This window comes from Aptenodytes forsteri, unplaced genomic scaffold, assembly GCF_000699145.1.
Source record: "Aptenodytes forsteri isolate BGI_AS27 unplaced genomic scaffold, ASM69914v1 Scaffold207, whole genome shotgun sequence".
Classification (NCBI taxonomy): Eukaryota; Metazoa; Chordata; class Aves; order Sphenisciformes; family Spheniscidae; genus Aptenodytes; species Aptenodytes forsteri.
The window spans coordinates 5,578,540-5,602,869 of NW_008794836.1; the positions used below are offsets into that span (position 1 = coordinate 5,578,540).

General features: G+C 38.5%; 1 protein-coding gene across 1 annotated transcript in view; it reads right to left on the reverse strand.

Moving 5' to 3' along the window:
* Positions 1-340: 340 nt before the first annotated feature.
* ROBO2 (roundabout guidance receptor 2) overlaps positions 341-24,330 on the reverse strand; it is a 427,603-nt gene continuing 403,613 nt past the window's right edge. The window contains exons 27-31 of the mRNA XM_019470803.1: positions 17,847-18,029; positions 13,060-13,230; positions 5,516-5,776; positions 835-1,035; positions 341-369 (exon numbers count right to left, since the gene is read on the reverse strand). Coding sequence (XP_019326348.1) covers positions 341-369; positions 835-1,035; positions 5,516-5,776; positions 13,060-13,230; positions 17,847-18,029 — 845 coding nt within the window. The remainder of the gene's footprint in view (positions 370-834; positions 1,036-5,515; positions 5,777-13,059; positions 13,231-17,846; positions 18,030-24,330) is intronic.

Below are 24,330 nucleotides of genomic sequence, written 5' to 3' on the forward strand. Positions count from 1 at the left end.
GGTTTGTGGATCACCATTAGCTCTCTTACAAGCTACTGGGCAGTAACTGTCGGGAGGTACTGAGGGTTTGACTGCAGCATATAGGAGGCAGACATGCCAACAGCTACGCTGCTTTTACTAGTCAACATATCAGTATGCCTGAGCTAGCTGGGCTGTTGATGACTTCAAACAACAGAGTCAAACCTTTTGGCATCTAGTACTACCATCACCTACGCAGCATTAACATGGTTTTATACAAGGTTTAACAGATACTGAGTAATAATAGAAAAAAGTTTGGAAAATAATTCCCCTGGCCTGGGAAGTTGAGGAAAGAGTTGGGATATTCAACTGAAAAACTGGGCTACACAGTTGAAAAAAGAGGACCTCCATCTAAGGTAAAAAAGAGCAGAATACTGCTCATCAAGCAACAGAAAGTTAAGGAGAAGGCATCACGAGCTTGCTACCATGCCCAACAAGTTCAGCACCCTTTTCATTCGCTCCTCTTAGAAAAACTGCCAATGGCATTTCCAAGACAAGCACACTACACTTTGCCAAGAAAATTCTAAATTACTAGAATTTCTTTTCAATTTTCCCAGTGTTTCACCAGCATTAAACACTGAAAGATGTACTATGCAGGTAACGTTGGCATGGCTTACACAGATTTGAACTGGTCCAAACCAAAGAACAGAACTTCATTTGTTTGTTATCACAGGCAAAACACCTCAGAAGGCAAAAAGATCTGAGTAAAATTTAATCTGATTATCACACTCAACTTCCTCCTCTCTTCACAACAGATTTATAATTTTTCTCTTTTTTCTATTTGAGAGTTTGAACTGCAGCTAGACATAAACTTACATAATTCACCAGTAAACTGTCCTTGACTGTTTGATCCCACATAGCCTACATCGAGAAGGTCACTGGCATTGCGTTGGTGACCTCCCCGCAAGACTTCACCTTTTCTAGGTCCGGTCGATCCTTTAGAAGAAGCTGTTCCTGAAGAGCTGTGGCCGCCAGGGGATGGGAAGTTGGGTTTACTATATGGTACGAGTGCCTCTTCTAGAAAAGCAAAACAAAACAATACAAAATAAATATCAAATAAATTCCTATAAATAGGAATAATCAAGCTATTCTTATACGGACGTCATATTCATTCCTGCCCTCAGATATCTGTCTTTTGTCTTGCTTTATAGTATGGCAATTTTACCTAAGAAAATACACAACTCAGTGTTGTATCCCACAGGCAAAGAAACGAGCATGAATTTAACCTTGCTTTCAAGTAAACTCACGAGCTAGTTTGTATTAATTATAAAAAGTCTAGATTCATTATGAAGTAATAGATCATGAATCATAGATACTTTAATAAAAACAGATGCACATGTAATTTCCAAAACAATGCAGCTATGATTAGATTTTTGCTTCAAGCCTACATGAATGTGCTTTTTCCTTTTCTTTAGCTTAAATTATGGTAACATTACCTCAATCAATTTAGATAAAGAAATACAATATCAGCTAATTTAATTAGCTTCCAGCAGCTCAGTAATTTCTAACGATGCAAAGTACACTGAAGATTTTTAACTGGTTGTGAATTACATTGGAAAATATTATATTATGCAATGTAGTAGTAGTTGTAATATTTGGGGTGAGTAAATCTTCCTGCAGCTTGTTTCATGTTCCATTATGAGCAAAAGGCTTACTTTTGCTCACTTGGCCTCTTCCTTTGTGAAGACCTGTAATAACGAACTGCTTGCGAGAGCAGGAGTAATACCAATAAAGCATAGGACTCTATGCCTTCATATAGCATGAAGTAAAACAAGACATCACATCTGATTAGAGTTTCCAGGAGATATTGTTGTCATAATCCTAACCTAAGAAGCAAAACAGCAGCACTGATTTAACACCAAAATAGAAGCATTGTTTTATTTCTTTGCTGTGTATGATCCACTTTTGCTGTCTCAGAACCTGAAGAAAGAGACCTTGCTAAATACAGTTTAATTCAAGAAGGAATATAAGTATACATGCTTAACCTCAAACACAGGAATTGCCCCTTCTGTAATCAGTGGGATAACTTCTGCTTGAATCTTACATTTTTTTAAAGTGAATCTGGGCTGAAAGGTGGTTTTTTTATTTTGCCTCTCCCATTGTCTTCACTCTAAACAATCTGATGAGGAGAAACAGACTTTCTTTGACAGAGGGCAGGAACACAGAAAGAAAAGTAGGCGGGGATGGTTGGAAAGAAAGAGGAGATAAAAATGCTTTTATGCACAGTCTTGACGCCTTTGCAAAGGCTGCAGCAGAGGTACAATTAACTTAGGGAAATGCTAAATGAGAACAAATTTGTGGAAGAAACCCAGGATTTCATTCTTTGTGCCTACTGCCACAAGTGAGTAGGACACGGGAATTCCCCCTGTGAACTACTATTGAACAGAACCCATTTGTAAGGTAAATCTGTTGCAGAAGAGGGCAGGCAGCTGACTTCTTTCTCTGCCAAAGTATCTCCCTCTGGCCCTGCCCAGGGGACCAGAATATTTGCGCTGCAGGACGTAAGGGCATTATCAGTGTTTCGTGCTATGACCGTGTGCTGTCCTTGCTGAAATACAAAGAAATGCTTAAAAGACACAGTAAAATGGCATTTAACAGCCATAGCCTCCTAAATTATGTTACCTGTTCTTTATATATCAAGCCCTAACAATAGAATTAGATGCAAACCTGGTTTCCAAAGGCTGGCTAAAATATGGAACAGCTTGCATTAAGGCAGCAATAAAGCAAGTGGCATAAATCAGTTTAGCAGAAAGCTGGATACATTTTTAAAGGATGGAAAGAAAAGTCACTAGCATTGCAAAAGAGTTTGAAGATGACATATATGGTCAATTGATTTGTTTTTCTAGTTTGTGGACTCAGGATAAGGCCTTCTTCGGGTTCAATGAAATATTGAGAAAAAACAACCATGAATAAATATAAAGTGCATTATCATTATAGAGCATATGGTGCGTTAAATTATCTGTTGTGCCCTCAGAAATAAATGCAACCTATAAAATAAGCAATTGTGACATAAAATAAAGGCTAAGATTTTCACAGCATTCTAGCACATGAAAGGTAGTTGTCTCAAGTCCTTAGAATGGGCGTACATTTATTAAACACTCAAAACAGTGCCCCATGCCCCAGGCCTGCAAAGAATATGGGGAGGCTTTGCTGACGCCTTTCTCTCTGAAATACCGAGCTTTTAATTTGAAGATATAATTCTAGCCCCTGTGAAATCAGGATATATGTGTGTAACAATGTTTCTATACCCCATAAGATAACCAAAAGGCTTTTAATATTATCAAAACTTGTAACTTGATCTAGCACTACTTTCTTTAGAGGGGTAGCTGAGAATGTCATGTTCGATGTACTGTAACTGCGGTTCCACAATGAGCCATTGGCAGGATCTCAGTGATCTTGTTTATACTGAAAGCAACCAGTGGAAACACAGTTCCCAGAATTAGGTATTTTTATTCTATTCCACTTCAAACCAAAGGTCTTGCTTTCAAGATTTCATTCACAGCTTAGTAATGTCTGAATGAAGCCCCCTAAGCATCAAAATAGCTATTTTCTGGAAGCTGATAGCTAATAATAACTCCTTTTGGAAATATATTGAAAACTGGGACAGATTTCCAGAGATCTTTGTCATTAATAAAGGAAAAGGGAAGAAGCACAATTAATATTATTATAACCCCAAAATTTAGTAATATAAACAAGTATCACAAACAAGAGTAGCCTTTTTTAAATCTACCAGAGAAAAGAATACAGAGCAAGAAAACTGTAGTGCAAGAAGCTGGGATGAGAAGACAGACAGATATGAAGTTCTGGCCCACTTTGTGCACAAACTTTATGAACCCCTCCACCAGGGCAAAACCATAACATCTCCTAAGAGGAACCCTTTGTCATGCATAAAGAATATGCAATTGCTCTGGTCATCCTGAATTTGACAAGAACAAGATACCTGTAATCACTCCAGCCCTAAATTCAATGCTCGTGTAGGGCACTGGAAGTGTCAACATCAAGTTCTTTTTGTTTAAGGACAGATAAATGCAAGTCCTGCAGGATGGGAATTTTACTACTGTATACCCTCTGTATCACAGAATAATTGTCAACTTCTATTTGTACACTTATGAAGCAGAGGAAAAGGAGGGGAGTTCTTGCTAACCAGGACAGAGGAGCATCCTTAATAATAATTTACAAAGAAATGAGATGTATAAAGTATATTTGGGATATTTTCTGTGTGTTTGTACATCTTGTACTTTGTAATTAAAATTGCCATTTCACCAAGTAGCATGAACTATTTTTAAACTGTGACTTCACATCACCATTTCACAACACGAACAACCACTCACTTGTTTATGCAGCTGAAAGATTAGGGGGGTTTAATGGTACCATTATTGCTATATTTTAAAATAAGGATTGAATTTAAAATATCTACATTTTAAATATGGGTAGCAATATTTCCTAAGAGGACTTTATTCAGTAAATCCTGCCCCCATGGCAGGTTTGCCTGTATACTAGTATTTTTTTTTAGAATGTCATTGATATTAATGTGCTAGATTAACAAGGAGCATTAATAGTAGAATAAAGTCAAGAAAAAGATGGATAATATGAGTACCTCTAGTGTTACTGTAGGAGCTACACATACACTTGAAGAAACAGTGTAGCCCTACAGAAAGCTCCATGTACAGTGTACTTTTTTTTTTAAAAATCTTCTTAATTGTCCTCTTGTATCACTCTAATCAGCACTGGGATAACATGTGATTAGTGGGTTAAAGAAAATACCCTAGTAAGGGGACCTGAAACAGAAGGTTTTACGTGAGGTTGTGCTGAGAGAAGGAATCTGCGAATGTTGTAGAACTACAACTCCAGCTCAGCATCGCCTCCTGCACACATTTTTACAAACTTGAAATCCATTTAGGAGATAAAGTCAGCACTCGGCAACAAGCAGGTCCTGTATAAAGGTGAAAACCTGTGCTGTCATCTTGCTAGGTCTAAGAGATGAATGTTACTTTGTCATATCCTTGAATAAGGAGAAGACAGTGTTTTAAATACAGCTGGAAGGAACATCAGTAGCTCAGAAGGATGAGCCTTCTTGCAGACATGCAAAAACAACTGCTGCCAATTTAGAAGCAGGTTGAAAGAACTAGAAAATATGGCCCTATATGTATAAATAAATACATCCAACAGAAAATACTCTAAAAATCTATTTCTCCTTCCCCGCCTGAAACCGTTCCTGTTTTTTCCACCGCTATGCTTGACATTATTATTTGCCAAAACACTGTAAAGGATGGAACGAGTTAGGTGCTAATGAGATTTCATTGTTGCGGGAGGGAAAATCCTTGGATCACAAGCTCTCATTTCACTTTGCCTTTTCTTATTTTCCAGCCTGAGCCTCACCAGTGCTGGCACAGAGGGGCGTGAGGTGATCCTAGACTCCTGCCAGATACAGAAACCCTCAGCTGAGAAGTGTCAAGAAGCCGTCTGCATTGCCTCGGCTGGTGCAGCACACACACACCTGATCCGAAGGCTTGTTTGTGTTGGGCTTTCCTGAAATCCTCTTGGCGGTCTGTAGAGCTTATCCACTCCTGGGTTTGCCGCTGCCACTCTAGTGACGTCCTAGCTTGCCGGTCCAGGGAGCTCTTTGTTTCATCTACGTTCGGTGCATGCTGCCTCTCAAGAGAGCTTCCTTTCCTCTCTGCTGAGCCTCCGCGCTGGCCAGGGACTATTTGCTGCCTTAAACCCTGACCAGGGGGCGGGTCGGGTGGTGGTGGAAGATCTAAAAAACGTGAATAAGATTTAGATGAACTAATATTTCAATTGAAACAGAAGGTCTATTTGATGCTGAAAATGAAAGTCCCTTGCAAATGGCATGAATCACTTCATTTGCTGATTTTAAAAGGAGGAAATTTCATGTTAATCAGAACTGTGTTTTTACCTTCCACTAGTTTTTTACTCAGGTTACTGTGTTGCTAGCTCTTTCTAACTTCCATAAAAATCAATAGACTCTGAGCCCTGACTTACATTTCTAAGCATGGGATTTATTTTCTGTGGGGTATACTCCATCTGGCTCTTTCAGTAACAGCAAGCAATTACGAAAGGCTATGAAAAACTGTGCCAGTCGACAGAGTAATTTCCCCCCATCATATTGGGCCTTGCTTCATCACCCCCATCTTTGGGCTTCACTTTCAGCTTGAGGCTTAAACTCAAAATCTAAATATACAACTTTATCAAAATGCATAAAATTCCACAAAATTTTTGGGAAAAATTATTCACAAAACCTACTGTCATTGAAAAAGCATCAACACATCTGTGAAAAATGCATGTTTAAATGGAAACACCAAACAACAGGTGAGTGTTTTATTCAAGCACTATTTGAAAGTTCAGCCAAGAGCTAGAGTCTTCACAGGCAAGGGGATGGTCACTCTTAAGTTTAGCAGTCTTGCAAATATAACCAATCAAAATACAATTTCAGCTGAACACTGAAAGATGCTTGCCAGGGCTCTAACAACTCTCTTCACAGGCAAGGGGATGGTCACTCTTAAGTTTAGCAGTCTTGCAAATATAACCAATCAAAATACAATTTCAGCTGAACACTGAAAGATGCTTGCCTGGTCTCTAACAACTCTTGATCTTTTCAAGTTTATGACTTGGACTACTAAGATGCTTGTAGAATTGAAGATCAAGCTTCTAATCACATTTGTGGAGGCAAAAGTACATTTTGTTTATTAGTCCTTGACCCAAGGTAATTATAGAATCTGGATAATTATAATTCTAAATGTAAGATTTTCCTGTAAGCTATATGACAGACTTCTTATAGTCCAGAAAAGCCTCAGATTATTTGAAAAAAAAAAAAAATAAGAAAAGGGAAGTGCCTTTAGTATTGTAATGAAAACTCTCCCATATAGGATACCTGTTTTATATGAAGAACATCTGTTGATAATTCTAGTTTTGAGCAATGCATAGCCCAAATAAATCTGTGCAGCCCCTCCAACTTCACTGCACCTATGTTAGTTTGCACTAGATATGGGTCTGTCCTGCTTTCTAGTCTTTTGTACCTTACAGTGTTGTCAAGGTTTGTCAAGGAATTGAACTTGGCTCAATAAAAGGCATGGAAAAGAAAACCTTTGCTTTGCCTGCAGGAAAGTCTGATGTTTATAACTCTAGTGAAACTGAAATTAATTTTATAAATTGGTGAGGAGGCCTTTGGAGTGAATTTATTTCGAAGGCTGTAATCCAAATTAATATAATGCTACACAGACTTTTTTCATGTCCTTGCTGTTAGAGGTGATACTTTTATCTCATATATGGGGCAGAAATGCTTCCACAGTTGCTGAGATGTCATTCTGGTCAACATTGTCTCTTACAGATAAATGAGGACGTGTGGGTTATTTGTGTCTACAAGGGAAAGAAGTTGTATCTGATGTTGCTCCCGTACCTTTGTTCACAGCTGAAGTGCTATACCCCAGATTAAGATATCTATCTTCTGGCTAGAACAGCCTTATAATAATCTGTCAGTGAGCTTGGTGTATGCTTTATGTTCAGCACTAATTTATTTGAGAAATTTTTAGTTATGAATATAGATGTGACCCTTCATGACAATGACTATACTTGAGTTACTGTAGGTGGAAGCGGGAGGGTATGGGAGCTTGCCAATGTTAAAATTGCTTTATAGTGTTGGCTTCCAAAATGGCATTTCTTATAATTGATTTTATTGCAATCATAACCAGTTAATGTACAGAACCACAACACTGGCATCTGCTTATGCAATCTGAAATAGAAATTACTGAAGTTGTGATTTATAAGCACTTTATGGAGATGCATTGAATCCAATAAACACAGTCATAACATGACATCTGACAATGCAGTTTTCCAGGATAAAATATTTACCGTTCAATAGAAACAAAATTTCTAAGTAGTATCATAGCAAAAAAAAAAAAAAAGTTAAAATTATTGCAGTATTAAACTTCTTAACATACAGTACCCTTCTTCAGGAATTGCTGTCTAATACTTGTTATTAATTAGATACTGAGAAGGAAAGAAGGTTTGTACTTAAACCATACTGCATGTTCTAAAGATAGCTGCAACTCCTAGAATTACTGTAGACTTATGCTGCTGATCTACTGTTAACCTGATTCTTGCTTTTATCCATCCTCAAAATGGGCATAATGATTGCCTGATGCATGAAAGTGAAATGAAAAACCATGTTTGTAAAGTTCTTTATGTTTTAGACCTGTGGATGAGTTGAAATGAAAAATAAAATTTAGCTTCTGATGAAGCTTCACACAATTCTAGAAGAATTACAGGTACTACAGAATTAATGCAAGCTGGCTCCAGCCTGAGTACAGACTTACTGAACTGTGTTAGACATGTCTGAGAAGATCTGTAAGAACAGTTACTAATTCTAGCCAACCATCACCTGACTAAACCATTTGCTTTTTCACCTTCTTATTCAAGTTGATTGTCACAGTAACACCTACCTTTCCTTTTTAATAAAAGAAGCTGGAAGAGAGCTTCATTTGGAAATGTAGCTTTTTATTTGCTCTACAACTTAAATCCTGTAGTGCAAACCTTCTGCCTTAGGTAAATTACTAAACATGCTCTGTTATCTTGCCTGGGCATATATAAAGACCCCATGTATCTGGAGTCACGAGTCTCCTCCTCCAATGCCACAGAGAACAGTCTTACCTCTCCTTTCCTCTCACTTCTCAGCCTAACATGTCCATATGTGACTATGCACGTGTCTCCACGCACGCTTGTGAGTATGCATATACGTGATGGTTAATGGTTGGCATTTTGGCTGCTAATAAAGGGGTAACAGAGATCAGACAAGTTAGTAGTCTCAGTCCCTAACAAGCTGACTTATTACCACATAGAGGCAAGCCAACTCATTCCATCATGTCAATCACTTCAGAGAAGTTTTGAATCTAGAAATTTAGGGACGTCAGCAGGATTTTCAGTGAGGATACCCAAAGTGGTATCGCTGATTATCACTGTACTTTCATCTAAACGACATTTATCTTCCAGGTGCCAGGTAAAATACCCACATTGAGCTAGTAACTTACTAGGCCAGGGGGATGTCATCCAGACTACCACTTGCAGCCCCTAATGGCAGAATTTTCAAACTTGCAAGGCAATTTGTAAGTGCATTGGTGGGGGGGTGACGGTCTTATTGATTTAGTAATGGAGGGATTGTGATTGTGAAGCTGTAGGACATGAGAGTGCCTGATAAGAGGCAGATGGATGTTTGGCCTGGGATTACTCCAGCCCTCCTTTAGAAGGCAGAGCATTGGCCGAATGATTCAGGCACCAGTCAAGCTTTGGCACAGCCTCTCATTACTAGCTGGAAAAAGCAGCAAGTTACAGAACCAAAAAGTATAAGGACATCCCTTTCTACCTGTGCCAGTGATTTGTTTTCCTAGGGGTGATAATTACTGCGACATTTAATAAGCTTCTGAACCACTTTCTAGCATCAGAAAGTAAGCATCTTCTCTGCAGTGATCTACCCCCACAAAAACTGATTTGTAATACACGATAGCAAGTCAGTAGCAAAGCTAACAGAAATCCTAAGTTCTAGTTCTCCTTTTTAACCACTAACTACATTTCCCTTCTGCCTCCTCTTTGGGTTTTTTAAACATCATGCTCAACTAAGGAAGAACTTTTATCTTCAGTCATGCAGTTACCATGCCACCACCTATATGGCAGATTCCACTGTTTTGCAATTCATTAACACACTGTTTCCAAGAAAACAAATTATTCCTTCAGCACTAGAACTCAAACCCTCCTATTTGTTTTTTATAGCGGACTGTGAGCTCAGAATGAAGGTTTTTCATCATTTGAGGGATTCATAAGGTATTCTTCCTCTGTGGATTTGCTGTTGTCTCCGTGGTCTTTTAGGATGGGGAAGTTAAAAAACAAGTTGTACAGGAAGACAAATATGAAGATTCAATCTAGAGTCAGTCTCTAGAGGATTCTGACCTGCGACAGAAGAAAATTAAGAAGCAGGCTTTTAGGGGATTTGTGTGGATTGCTGTCAAAAGTAAGCATGAAGTTGTACCCTCATACGATTACATAGTCGGGGATCAGTGTGCTACGTGTTAAATATTACAGTTCCTTCGGTCTTTTGCACCGTCCCACGTGGTTACAGTTAGCAAGGGGGAAGTGCTCAGGAAGTGTAATGGAAAGGGCAGAGAAAGGACATGGCTGGAGCTTACTTGGTCAACAAAAATTTAAAATGACAGATATCCAGTATGTGATGAGACTTAAACACAGGATGCTAGGACTCATCCAGCTTGGGAATTTGGAGACGACTGACAAAGCAAGTATGTTCTCGTATGACAAATCCAAGAGGAAGCAGTTGTAAGGGAATGGATTGAAGACAACTGAAAACCAGGAGAAAAATGTATAGTGATGCTTCCCACTGAAATCAGGACGGCCCAGGACTGAAGAGACTGGCCTGGATTAGGGCTTAGAATTGCTGGATCTATCCCAGGTTCTCCTACCTATTTTTTCTAACCATAGCTTAAACATAGTGGTATTGTCTCTCTTTGTAAAGTTCATCGAAATATTCCACACAAAGCATCCAGTTACCATTTTTAATTTCTGTATACCAGAGGTTCCTAAATTCAGTTTGTTTACATACACACAGGTGGCAGCAGCAATCTTTAGCTTCCTTAATTGACAAATGTACTTTTGCAAATTTAGCTATTATTCAGACTTGCCATTACACTTTAATGACTCATATTCAGTAAGAGTTGAAGTGGAAAAAATGTACAATTTGTGTTTGTTTCTTCCTGTGGTAAGAGAGGATGGGAAAGGATCCTCTATTACTCCAGGACATTATAAATTTTTGGAACATATAGTAAGGACTTTAACCAGGTTTATAACAGACTGATGTTAAGCAAACAGTGTCCAAAAGCTGTTACGGTTACTGCCTGTGTCTGAGAGGTGGATTGTTGAAGGAAATGGTCTATCGTTGGTATTCTGACTCAAATATATGAAAGAAACTCCAATAAGATTAGTATTTTATAAAGTATAAATAAAAGACAATAGAAGATTCCTCTTTTTTAAAATAAATCTTAAAATCTGATCTCTTTTACTAATTTAAAACAATGCCAGATTTTATGATGGAGTCACTCCCCGAGGAGTCACACTTCCATCTGTCTTATGACCTGAACTGGATTCCCATTAATTTTCTGGTACCCACATTATTGTTAAACTTTTCTATAGCAATAGTATTCAAAAGCACAAGGGTTAAGGTCCCACCATACTGAGTGCAGTACAAACTCACATGTACACAAAATTTGTGGTCCAAAAGGTTCATAGTTCAGGGTGACAGGATATGCCACCTGAAAGTGTTGACTTGACATATGCACAAAAAGAGTATTGATACCACCGCAAGCGACCCACAATTTCCAGTTACTATTCTCATAGACACATCTATTTAATGGATCTGTGTAGCAGGGAGGCCTCTGGAATATATCCAGAAGGGGAGGGCATTAATGTTTAAACTAATTCAGATCCATATGAGTGGAGTCTAAGCTACTTTAAGCTGTTTTCCCAAATAATATGGTAGCGAGGATGAGCCATAGAGCATGAGATGTAATGATAACCCCTTCAGGGAAGACTTTCACTTCCAGAATCTGTTCTCTACCTTTGTGGTCTGACAAACAAGGAATCTGTCAGAGCATACTGCAAAATTGCATCTGTACCCCTGATAACATGACTAAGAGGAGAGCTCTGGTGGTTTTAGTGGCCACAGTCCACCTTGCAAGCTGTTAATCTACATGTACCTAGAGTAATAAATAGCATGTTATAAATAAACCAAACTAAATATACTCTCTATCAAATTTATTACGTTACCTGTCCAAAGAAGATAATGAAGAGGGCTGGACTTGATGATCTTTATGAGTCCCTTCCAACTCGAGATATTCTATGATTCTATGTTTCTCAAGTAATTTTTACTAGAATAAGGAGGATGTTTATACTAAAATCTAAAGTATTTTTTTTATTATTTTTACACCTTCCCCATACACTGGAAGATTTGTCAGGATGTACTTAAGATTATGAGATAGACTCACTGGCATCACACCCACTCCTGTGATCCAGATAGTGTTATGAGGGCCACTGAGGCAGGTAGGACAGTCTAGCTCTCAGAATTTCCCTGCTTTGAATGCTGAAAGAGAGGTCAGCATGACGAAAGTGATCATGTCTCCATCTGCATGGCATTACAGTATCCTTAGTCGTTCCTTTAATGCTGTTTATCCATTTGCCTGCATCTCCCCTCTGATCATTTCAACACCTACAGGGGCCAGGCCAGAGATCAGAAGAAATGAAGGGGAGGTAGCCAGCCGGCCACCTTCCTACCCAGTCCTCCTCAAAGAGTAACAGGCAGCAATTGCACCTTTTGCCAAACTCAAGAGGGGGTAGACAAAGATAATGGAAGACTGAACTTAGTCATTAGAAGAGCAGAACAGACATGCCTGAAATTTCCAGATCAGAAGCAGTGGTCAGAGAGAAGTGGAGATGTCAAAGAGGGAAACAAAGTTATTGAGGTCAGTAGATGTCAGGAATGAAGCAGCACGGACAAGACATGAGGCAGAATCTTGAGAAAAGCGTGGCACGTATTGCTATAGCTGTTGGGTGGCTGTCAAAACAGCACAAACCAAACAGGGTATTGTGGGACTGGCTCTACACTTGTCCTTAGGAATTCCACTGCTGGTGGAGGCTACTTTCATTCTATGTAAAATTACCCACAGGCCATTTTTTTAATGTCAACCCATGTGCAATGCAGTCATTTTTGGGTAAGATTTATATTGAGATCTGAGAAAACCTAAGAGATGCTGACACATTCAGAGCTGAAACAAAGAAAACTCCTTGAAGATTCACTTAACCAAGCTCCACACTGCTAGCATTGCAATATTGCTCACGTGGCAAGCTGGGGACCCCGCTTCACCAAACAAATAATTCACCGTAACATATATTCCTTAAAAGATTGCTTTACGTTCTCCCATTCTACACACCTGCAGGTTATCATCAGGGACTTCACACCACAACACTTACCATCTGTTATTCCCTCCCTACGATGAGGCAAGGGGGGTTGGTCCAACCGTCCTCCCTTGTGTTTTTTAGTGGGCCTCGGCCTCTGACTCTGATTGACAGCTGCACTGGTGTTGCTGTCAGTAGAAAAAGGACTGCTCGGCCGAGGTCTTTGGGAGGAAGGGTATGCTTTGCCTAAAAAGAAGAGAAACCAGATGACAAAATGTTATTGCCTTGAAATGGGCTGTTCTATTAATGTCTGTTCTGAAACATTAAATCTGGTCTAATTCTCAGAGGCAAGCAAGTGTCCCCTCGAGGTACCCACTGATGACAACTGCTTTAAGACACACCACAACAAGCGCAGTGAGAAATTTGGCATTCTTTAGTCTTTAACTTTTATAATTAAAATCATTCCATCTGTTGTGATAAAACTACTGTATGCCATATAACTTCTACCTGCTCTGTATGCTGAACAGATGTGTCATAACAACTCCTCAGCCTTGAGCAGGGAAGGAAAACAGTTCTACAATCATATCAAATTTATCTCCTCCTGCCTTCCACCTTCACATTTGCCGAGCCAGATTCTCATTTTAGGGGCTCCCATATGCACTGTATATCTGGAGTAACTCCAGTGAGATAAACATAACTGATTTTGCAAGCTACGTAGCAGTGTAGGTTTGTATACTTAAGGGCTGTCTTTTCCCAAGAAATAAAGATAGGGGTATATTTAAATGCTAAAATTTTCCTGTTCATTTTCAGTATTTTTATACGTTAAAAAAAAATGTATTCTGACTGAATTTATTCCTCAGGTTTTTTAATCTATATATAGACTAATCAAGCTACGTGATTTCTCTTAAAAAAAACCCCAAACTTTGATGCTGTTCTATGGAGCAGATCATTAAAAGCATCACGACAGGAACCATGGGAGCACAGTTCATTTACTATATTCACTTCCTCTTATTTTGATATTTTTATTCCATTAACTTAACTAGGCTTATTGTTTAATAATAACTGATGAAAACTAAAGATCACCATCTTTTACTTTCTTTTTTTCATCTGTATGTCATTCTTGCCAAGTATCTTGGGAATGTTAACATTTTAATTTGTTTGAACTGGTACTTAAAATTCTTACTTGTTTTAATCCTATCTGCAGTGGAAAATGTATAAGCCAGTCAGAACTTCTGCTCTTTCAGTGCTACTGTAGGCCCAAATGGTGTAAGAGTTGATGGAAAGTGGCAAAATGGCCGTTTGTTATTTTTCTGGTCAGTTGACCCCAAGCTAGTAAGGAGCTTTTTTATCTTCTGGTTAACTTAGACCAGGGTCTACCCTGCTGTGAGTTATGTTTTCTAGTAAAACCTTTCAACAGATGTGCTTGCTTCCAACATACCGTCACATAATGACCTGATCTAGATAAACCTAATCAGGAGTAATATGCTACCCGCTACACTATTTGAAATATTCTCAGTGCAAAGAGGGCAAAGTGAAAAAAGTAGCCATAATCTCTCTAACATGGTGTTTCATATTAATACATACATGTTAGAATAACATCTCAGTATCTGACTTCAGAGATTTCCTGACTGTCTCGGGCTTGATCTTCTACCTTCTGACTGATGTGCACCTTGAGGAGGACAATGCTCTTAGGCAAGCTTGTCTCCCAGCTGCATGTCACTGCCAGCTATTGGAGGTTACCACGTTTGAATCCCTTATGTGGACATTCCCTAACTCTCCTCTACCAAAATAAGCCCAATTGAACTTGAACAGTATGAAAAGTATACCTTTGCTAACCTGGCTCATTTTATCTGAAATGGGTTACAGAACGCCCACCCAAGCAGCTAATTCTGGAGCTGGGAGAAAGCAGTAATAAACATTTGGGGGAAGGCTGGAAACATTAACCTCTATAGCTGGCACAGCTGCAGCCAGACAAAGAAGTGATCAAGCCCTTGTTTCATAGATAAGGATAAAACAGCAGATGAACACAGAAAAAATATTAAAATTTCATTTAAAAATAAAAAAAAAGACTGCTAATGCAAAGAAATTCAGATATGAGCCTGAAATTCCATCCTAGCTCACAGCACAGTGCACAGATGTTTTGCAAAAATAAACTCGCAACATGCAAGTGCAACTAGTGAGTGCAGGATGAAGATTCTTCAGACTTATTCTGTTGACTAAAAAAATGTGATTATTCATTCAGAATGTTGGTTTGAAAAAGAAATAGACACCAAACATTCTCTCTTTTATCCCTCCACGAAAATGAGGGAAAATAAATAGCACTGACCTAAATCAGACGTGGGGCAAACACAAATGATGTGCAGGCTCCCAAAACACATTTTTCAATGCACCTAATAACAGATTACAGCATCTTGTATTTGTGTGCAGCCCTTCCAGTAAGAACTGCTGAGCAGTGCCAGACTCTCTGCAGTAGATTTAGTGTGTATAAATGGAGACAAGGATGAATCCACTAATTCTTGATTTAATTTCCCAAGGGCGTTAAAAAGGAAAACTCTCTGAACTTCATGGCAAATCACACGATGGCTTCTAGAAACTGGAATCAAAGCGTCTGGCAGGAGAGACACCTTGTGCCTGGATTTACCAGTGCCTCTTATGCTTGGCGATCAACCACACCCACGTGAGGCTAGCCAGTTGGACTTCTCCTTTCATATCAGTGAGAATATTTCACAGCTGTGCTGATGGGGTGAAAATAACTGTCCAGACTGCAAAAGGAGTAAAGAGTCAGGACCTTCAGACTCCCTCCAGAGCCATGAACAGAAATAATACTGCTGCTTCTCCACTGCAAAACACCATTTTGCACGATGGGGGCGTTGCTGTGGTACAGCAGGTCTGTAATAGGCATGTCTGATTGATCCGTGCTACCCTGGGAGGTATCATATCGTGATGAAACTGCAGTAAGCATTGGGGAGTTATTTCCATTTGCTGAGGTTTTTGTGAGGAAAAGAGGGGAGGGCTTTTTGTTTACCTGTGGGTTTTATTTTGTTTCCATTTTGCCTGCTGGATCATTAATAGAGTAAGAAGGTAATAATCATAGTTTCTACCACAACCGTTGCTAATTTGTTGTACCCTAAATTCTAACAGTCTGTCCGAGGAATTACATGAAAGTACTCAGTTTAAGTGCATTTGTGACCTAATTAAGCTAGGAAAATATAACTGACAAGAGGGCTCTCATCCTTTCCTTGTACTTTCCATTTACATAGCTACAGTAAGAAATGATATTTATTTAAAAGTGTATATGTGTTTGTGTGTCCATTTACTTTTGTTATGTGTGTGTTTGTGGTGGAAGCTGTACTTCTCAATGGCCTGATACAAGCGACGTTAACTTCAGATGAATCTTTGCGTTAGCTTTTACTGAGGCCAAGAACAACACACAAAAAAAAAGGTTGGGAAGGATTTTCTCCTTTCATTCAAGACTGTTTAGGAGACTCTTCAAGCGAAACAGTACATTTTAAATTATAGTTTGGCCAAATGTGCCCGTAGTAGATGAGTGAAGGTCTACATCAGTTTTTGTTTTGTTTTGGTTTGTTTTTTTCAAATGATGAGACAGATTTACTCAGTCAATTTTCCACTGGTGTAAGAAGCAAGTGAGGGTTTTAACTACTTTTAAGGGTGAAATAACTATCTTTTAAGGATGATTATGTCTGACCAAAGTCAATGGCAAAAGTCCCAGTGATTTGAGAAAAGCTCTATCTGTTCACTCTGTAGTTTGTTGGTGACATAGGACTTTGCCATCGATTCTTTTCTTCATTCCTAACATTCCTAAAAGGCAGTGTTTGCCATGAAGTCATTGCATGCAGAAAGCCTGCGGTTTTCAGCCCTAAGATGCGGAAACATTTCTCATAAATGCACACTGTTTTGCTTGAAGATAGAGTAAAAACTTTTAAATGACAGGAACATTATGGGACCTGTGGGCAGGAATCAGCTGAGAAAGCATAAAAAAAATATGACCCAAGTTCATACTTTGCTATTAGGTTTGTGGATTTAAATAATTAGTTATTTTTGCTATTTTGATAAGACTAAGCAAATGCAAATACATTCTTTTTTCCAGAATATTTAAAAATAATTTCTACTTATCTTTTTTTGCTAGAAATTAAATATATGGAGCTTTAAAAATATGAACTAAATTATGTTTACTTTTCATTAATTCATGTTTGAAGAAAAGCAATAGTCACTTTACCTTTGTTGCATTTAACTTGGCAGATTCAGTTGTCATAATTAAAATTAAATTTTATCAAAATATATTAACTGTTTGAATTAAGTATTTTTTAAATCAGCTATCAATAAAGCTTTTAAACAGTTTGTATTGTTAACAATAAAAGCACACCAATTCCCCCCATGCTTAGAAAAACTTCACAGAAAAATACACTTTTGCAAGAAGAGATGCAACAGAAGAGCAGGGATGGAGATAATAGTTTAAACATGATGTTCATCACTGGAAATGTGAATGATTGTGAGGAGATTTTGCAAAAAATGAAATCATCAAAGACTGCATGGCAGAATTAGTGATCTCTTCACCAAAATATTAAACAGAGCGTATGTCAGTAAATCTATAGCAGAGTCAGCACAGAGGGAAACTGCAGCAGACTGAAGGTGCAGATTAAAAGCTTGTGCTATTCACTACTTCAAATCACTAAAAATGAAACATAATGCAAGGTTTCATTTAAAATATACTGATAAAAATATCTCCATCCACCTTATTCCATGCATGTTAGACAAGTGTGAGACGCAGGTTCACTGAAAAGAAGAGAAGAATAGGCAGAGACACCCTTCATGCAGAAAGCATCGACTTTGAGTCTACAAACCTGTTCTTGTCAGGCTGGTTCCATCCAGCCTAAAACCAGCTTTATCTGCTGCTGCAACCAGTGCTTGTGCAAAACTGCCGCTGGTAAAGATCGAGTCATCTGAGGAGCTACCTACACTAGATCTATGACTAGAAAAGTTACGGTCCTCATCAGACGCAGAACCCCATCCATTTACCATTGAACCTAAAAACAAATGTAGGGGTCTAGTGAGTTGTGCACATTTGATATTTTTTGATCATCTAAAGCTTAAAGACCCGCTTAATAAGTCCTTTCACAATAAGAAACCCAAAATTCATTTGGCAGAGCTTGGTACCAAAGAGCAGTATTCATCTAAAGCTTAAAGACCCACTTAATATGTCCTTTCACAACAGGAAACCCAAAGTTTATCCGACAGAGCTTGGTATAAAAGAACACTATCAAAGCTAAGTGGGATCTCATTCATAGCTTGCTCCGTGTTGCTTTGATCCTGTAAACAAAATGATACATATTCTCTACAAATGTGAAGGCTCCATAATAAATTCTTTTGAAAGTTAATAGATTTTCCCTAGGATTGAAATGAATGTGATTTTTTTTTACTTGACTTATTAAAAATCAGTACCTAGTTTGATATTTGCAAAATGAAATCTTAATTTAGGACAGCACAAGTGTAAGTCTCGGTAGATATGGCTGAAGTCAGACATGGGCTTCAAGAGCTATCCTGTACAAGACTGGAATTATGTCAGTTTCGCAATCAAAATCTTAAAATAGATGAGCCATCTTAATGGCCTGAAGAAGGCTTGACCTAAAGTAGTTCATTCCAGTGGATTAAAGTTACTTTTTTAAAAGGTTAGAAATAATTAACATTCAAGATCAAAGCAAATATATACTCAGATTTAATACTGAGTCAGTCACTAAGCCAATGCTGGCCTCATGATACCTTCTAGCTATGGATTAACACCACCACAGGAGAGGAAAGTGATAATAACATCATAAAAATGCAGTCAGAAAACCAGATACCAGAAAAAGCACATGAAAGAAATATAGAAATCTTGACATAACTAAAACGTAAAGAGCAAAATAGTCAAGGAAGGATTCATTTTATTTGCTCTTCATTTATATTTTCTTTTTTTTTTTCCAGTGCATGAAGCATCGATCAGCCACCCAACGTGGCAGTACAATATATTTTCAAAAGCTATCGCTCAGTTCAGAGTTTTTTCAAAGTACTGAAATTCTGTTTCTTTTGTGGCTTCAGATGGAGTTGATGGTGTTCTGTACTGCTAAAAATCATGGGTAAATGTCACAGGGTAATTCTACACTGTGCAGTGGAGCAGGAGGCAAAGGAAACTTAGCTAGCACCAAGTACCTAGCTTTGCTCCAGGAAAAGGGCAGCCATGCTAATTAGTTACCAAGTCCAGCTGAGATGTAGAGCTACCAGACTGCTTTTGGGACCTGAGCTGCTGCATGACATTGCATAGTGCTGTGTAGACACAGCATATTGTTCTGAGATAGCACAGGCACCTATCTTTAAATACCTGAAATATGCTTTTTAAAAACAGTGGCATGCATATGTTGAAAAAAAAGCCCAGTGAACCCATGAGAATCTGCAGAGAACCGGTTTTCAAAGGTGAAAACACATGTGGAGAGATACATCATGGCCCTGACTTTACTATTCAGTTAGCACAGGTGAATTTATGTAAATGTACATAAGATGTGTAGCAGTGTAAGTCATGTTCTTCAAAGCCTTTTCTTAATCCATGTTGAAGAAAGTATTATTATGTTCAAAACTGTTAACTAGTAAATCAATAATGACCTGCTTATTAGTACCAAATTGATAGGCTAATTAACTAACAGTGGTGTCAACTATTAAAAATATCCTGCAAAAATAAGTCATGAGTATAACAAATGAATACTGGAATTTAGTCAGTAGCATGCTGCACCACAAAGCCCACGAACAATGGATTATTTTGTGATGCTGCAGTGACCAAACCTTTTAATGTCAGCAAAGTGGCAGGCTATAATAACAAAAGTCCATGCACTCTTAAGATACAAGAAAAGAAACTGAAGAGGTCTATGGAGGTCTGACAGGCAGAAAGTGTGTTAAGTGCAACAGAGAGTGACAGAGTTTGATTCTGCTTGCCAAGAGCACACATAAAATTGTTATTTTCCAAACAGACTCGACCTGATGCAGACAGATCTAAGGAAGCCTAGATAACGGCAAGGGAAGGCTAAAACTGAATTTCCCCTGCGAAGGCAGTTTCTGAACTAACAATCAAAGTGTGATAGGACATCGTAGAGAATGGAGAGTAAAAAGGCTTAGCAACAGTTATTGATGATGTATGAAAAGAGATACTACAGATAAAACACTTCATGAAGATGTAAGAAAATGAAATGTTATAGATGAGGACATTTTCAAACAATTGCTTATCGACATATTCTGCAAAATATGTAAGCACAAGATGAAACAGAAAAATATGACTAGACCTACAGATATCAAAGGACAATACTTGAGCTGAAAACATGTATCTTGTTAGTTTCAGGGCCTGAGGGTTTTGTAGGATACACTCTATTTTCTACATAGGCACATATAAAAACATATACTGAACAGAGTATGTATGGTTTTCACTATCATAGGCACAAGACCATGGATGTTTTAAAGGAACTTAAGTTTGAATTTCCATTTGCTCACATTGCTCTGTCTGTTTGCTAACCAGTCACTCAGCTGTTACACAACATATAATACACATAATTTGGATGGGATGCTTTCAGGGTATGTCTAGGAACAGTTGCTATTTTTCATCTGCTCTTTGAAGGGCTGGACTGAAGTTCATCCAGTCCAAAAAAATAATCCACACTTTAAGTACAAAATATACTAAAAATCTGCAAAAGTCCATAATGCTCTCTCCAATGCATGTGCATATACCTATCATTCAACACACTCACAGACATGCCAGGTTTTCTTAGCAATAGCTAAATTTTAGTTATCAGTAGTGTGCTGTTGTCAGACTGCCAATTTTTCAGGTTAACCCTATAGGAAAGCCCTGTTCCTGAATTCCTCTGCATTCCCATGGACAGCATGCATTAGCAAGGCTAGGAACAGTGCACTCTGCCCCTGGATCGCTTCCCCTTTCCCTCTCTTCCAGCAGCTGTGTTAGGAGGGAGTGCCTGTCAGGCTGGACACATAGCTCAGTTCTCGCAGGGATGTGAGCTTTACTGGGTGAGGATGTCAACGCAGTTGACAACTAAAGCAAACAATGACCCCACCTGGAGTACTGCATCCAGTTCTGGGCTCCCCAGCACAAGAGAGACATGGACCTGTTAGAGCGGGTCCAGCGGAGGGCCGTGAAAATGATCACAGGACTGGAATATCTCTCCTTTGAAGAAAGGCTGAAAGAGTTGGGGTTGTTCAGCCTGGAGAAGAGAAGGCTCTGGGGAGACCTTACTGCAGCTTTTCAATGTATAAAGGGAGCTTGTAAGAGAGATGGACAAAGACATTTACCAAGGCCTGTAGTGACAGGACAAGGGGCAACAGCTTTAAACTGAAAGAGAGTAGATTTAGATGGAATATAAGAAAAATTTTTATGATGAGGGTGGTGAGACACTGGAACAGGTTGCCCAGAGAAGTTGTGGATGCCCCATCATTGAAAATGTTCAAAGTGAAGTTGGACCGGGCTTTGAGGAACCTGATCTAGTGGAAGATGTTCCTGTCCATGGCAGGGGGGTTGGACTAGATGATCTTTAAAGGTGCCTTCTGACCCAAACCATTCTGTGATTCCATGATATTCTGGTTGCTGGAAGCAGAGGCAAAACTCTTCATAACTGCTAAAGTCTGCAAGCTACCATGAGACATATACAGCACCCACAGCTGTATCTGACCAGGTAGCTAATGGTGAAATCTCTACATTATTTCTACGGGTTCCTGAGCTATTCGGCTTCCCTGCATAAACAACTTGCCCTCCAGAGGTACAGACATTGCCCAGAAGGCATGGGAGTGCTGGAGCCCAGCCCGGGCACCTCAGGCCACCACACAGCTGCATTAATGTAGCACACATGGTGACTGCTTGTTTAAAGGCATCCACTGGCCTCTTGTTTTCCAAATCAGATGCACATTTGTTTCTCTCTGAATAAAGGCAGAATAAGAGATGCTGACGTCCCTTTCAGATCAACTGTGCATTTTGAAATGGAATGAAACAGGCTTTTAGTGTCTCCTTTACATGCAGCTCACTATGTGTTTTCCAAGAGCACATCTGAGTTTTTACGCTTTCTGGCAACTGTAAATTTTACTCTTGCTGACAGCAGCAGTAAATGCTTTATGCAGAACAAAATCAACTCTGTGAAAAGTTGAACTCTGTTTTCTTGCTCCATAAAATATCTCTTGGTGCTAATGCAAACAGAAAGCTTCTTTGCTCTCAGGGAAAGGTGAGGGGAATAGAGGTGCTAGCTTCTTGTAGACTGCATGCTACTGCTTTTAGTGGCATTTTGCAGGCAGTAAAAATGCTATTTTTCTTTGTGAAGTGTACTCTTGGCTTTACTTGAGGAAAAAAAACCCTAACGCGCTTGTGAAGTAAAAGCTGCCCACAACAAGCCTAACACTTTTGAAAATTCCATTAAATACTTTTTTGTACGCACCAAACTCTACAGGCATGCTTAAAGTTAATAAATGATGTCACTGGGACTTGTATGTGTATGCTTATGTGCTTTCCTTCACAAGACCATTAAGTGCATGCTAGTATTAAGCCCCTGCTCCTCTGCAGGTTTTTGATGGAACAGGCTTAGACTGCTTATGTTTGTGAAGTACAGACGAAGTCCTTGGGGACTGATGCTACTTCAGCTGATATCAGTTACAGAATTCCTTTAGCCTCTGTACAGGAGAAAGACATTATCCTCTTTTGGATATATCTGACTACTGTCATGATTACAAAGAAAGAATGTCCATTGATTTTAGTGGAAGTGATGGTGGAATAAAAGGGGCAATAGTCATTGTACCATTGAAATAAGAAAGAATAATAGGAGGATCTGAATGCAGACTATAAATACGATCACACTTCAAAAAATAGACCTGGTCTTACAGGGCTAATATTGGGCATAAATGCCCAAATATTTAAATGTATACACCTGAAATAAACCCTTACATTTTATTTTTTTTATTTTGAGGCAGGAAACACTAAACAAAAGGAGGTAAAAATCATACATACATATTTGGTACTTCACAGGTCCAACCATAATTAATGCCCTTCATAAACATTTAATGAAAAATGAATTTATGTCACTTAGCCAAATTTATTTGTGTTTGCAATTTCAATCTTTCTAGATTTTTTGGTTTCCATATTGCTGAAAGGCACAAAAATTTCTCAAATTTATTCAAGCTGTTAGAAAAGAAATGCACACAGAACATGAAGTAGTTGCTCAAATGTTGCTGAGCAGTAAAATACTATGATAAAGTGGCATCTTGCTGTGTCTCTATTACTTCTTCAGCACTAAAATTAATTTATGATCAGTCATCAATTCATTTACATGTCATTTTATGCTAAATCCATCCTTGCTGATGAATGCATATCCCTAGATCCATTAAGCTAGAGTAAAGTCTGTGCTTTATAATATGACCCTGCTAATTGTTGCATTACCATTTTTATGAGATACAAAAAGTAGCAGTTTCCTATTTTCTGAGCACATATTTAATCCATGGAACACATTCTTCCTATTAAATGCAATCTGTCTAACTGCTTATAAAATAGAATCTTTTGCAATAGGTATCCCTAAGCAAATCAATATAAATATTGAACTCTGCCATGGTAAATATGGCTCATGAAAATGATTTTGTGTAGTTTTCAAGAATTATTCCATTTGTGCTCAGACACAATGAATGAACAACTTTTACCATACAGACAGTGATCAGTGATTCTTTTAATCAAGACCAAAACATGCCACATAAGGGATTTTCTTCCTTGCTGAGCTATACAACCTATGGAGATCTTTATAGTTTCAGATCCATATAATTCCACTGAAAAAAAAAATTGCTATCCATTCACAGTGGTACTGTATCTCTCTGTTTATATCAGTTTGTATCAGTTAGGTAGAAAAGGGCTTGTTCTAATTTCCGTGCTAGTTAATGGGCGTATCTCTCCCCTCAGTCAAAATGCACCAGAGCTGAAGACATAACAGCTCTCACTAGCAGCTTTACTGGTGGTGCTGGGGGAGGAGAAGATAAGGAGAGGGCAAAGAAAACCCCCAAACCATAATACTTTGATCTGACAAAGCCTAGTGCTGTTCTTGGTGATTTCAGTGAGAAGCAAATTCATTTCTTATACAGTCATCATGTGCAATTAATTAAGTCTATTAAAGTAGAATCATATAACAGACTCTTCATGACCATTCATGCCATAACCCTGCACAGCAATTCATTATAAAGGCAAACATTAAACATAAGCAAAAGAAAAAAAAAATATTTCAATGTGTCTCTGAAAGCAAAAATAACACTAAATAATTGTGAATTAAAAGTCAAGTGAGC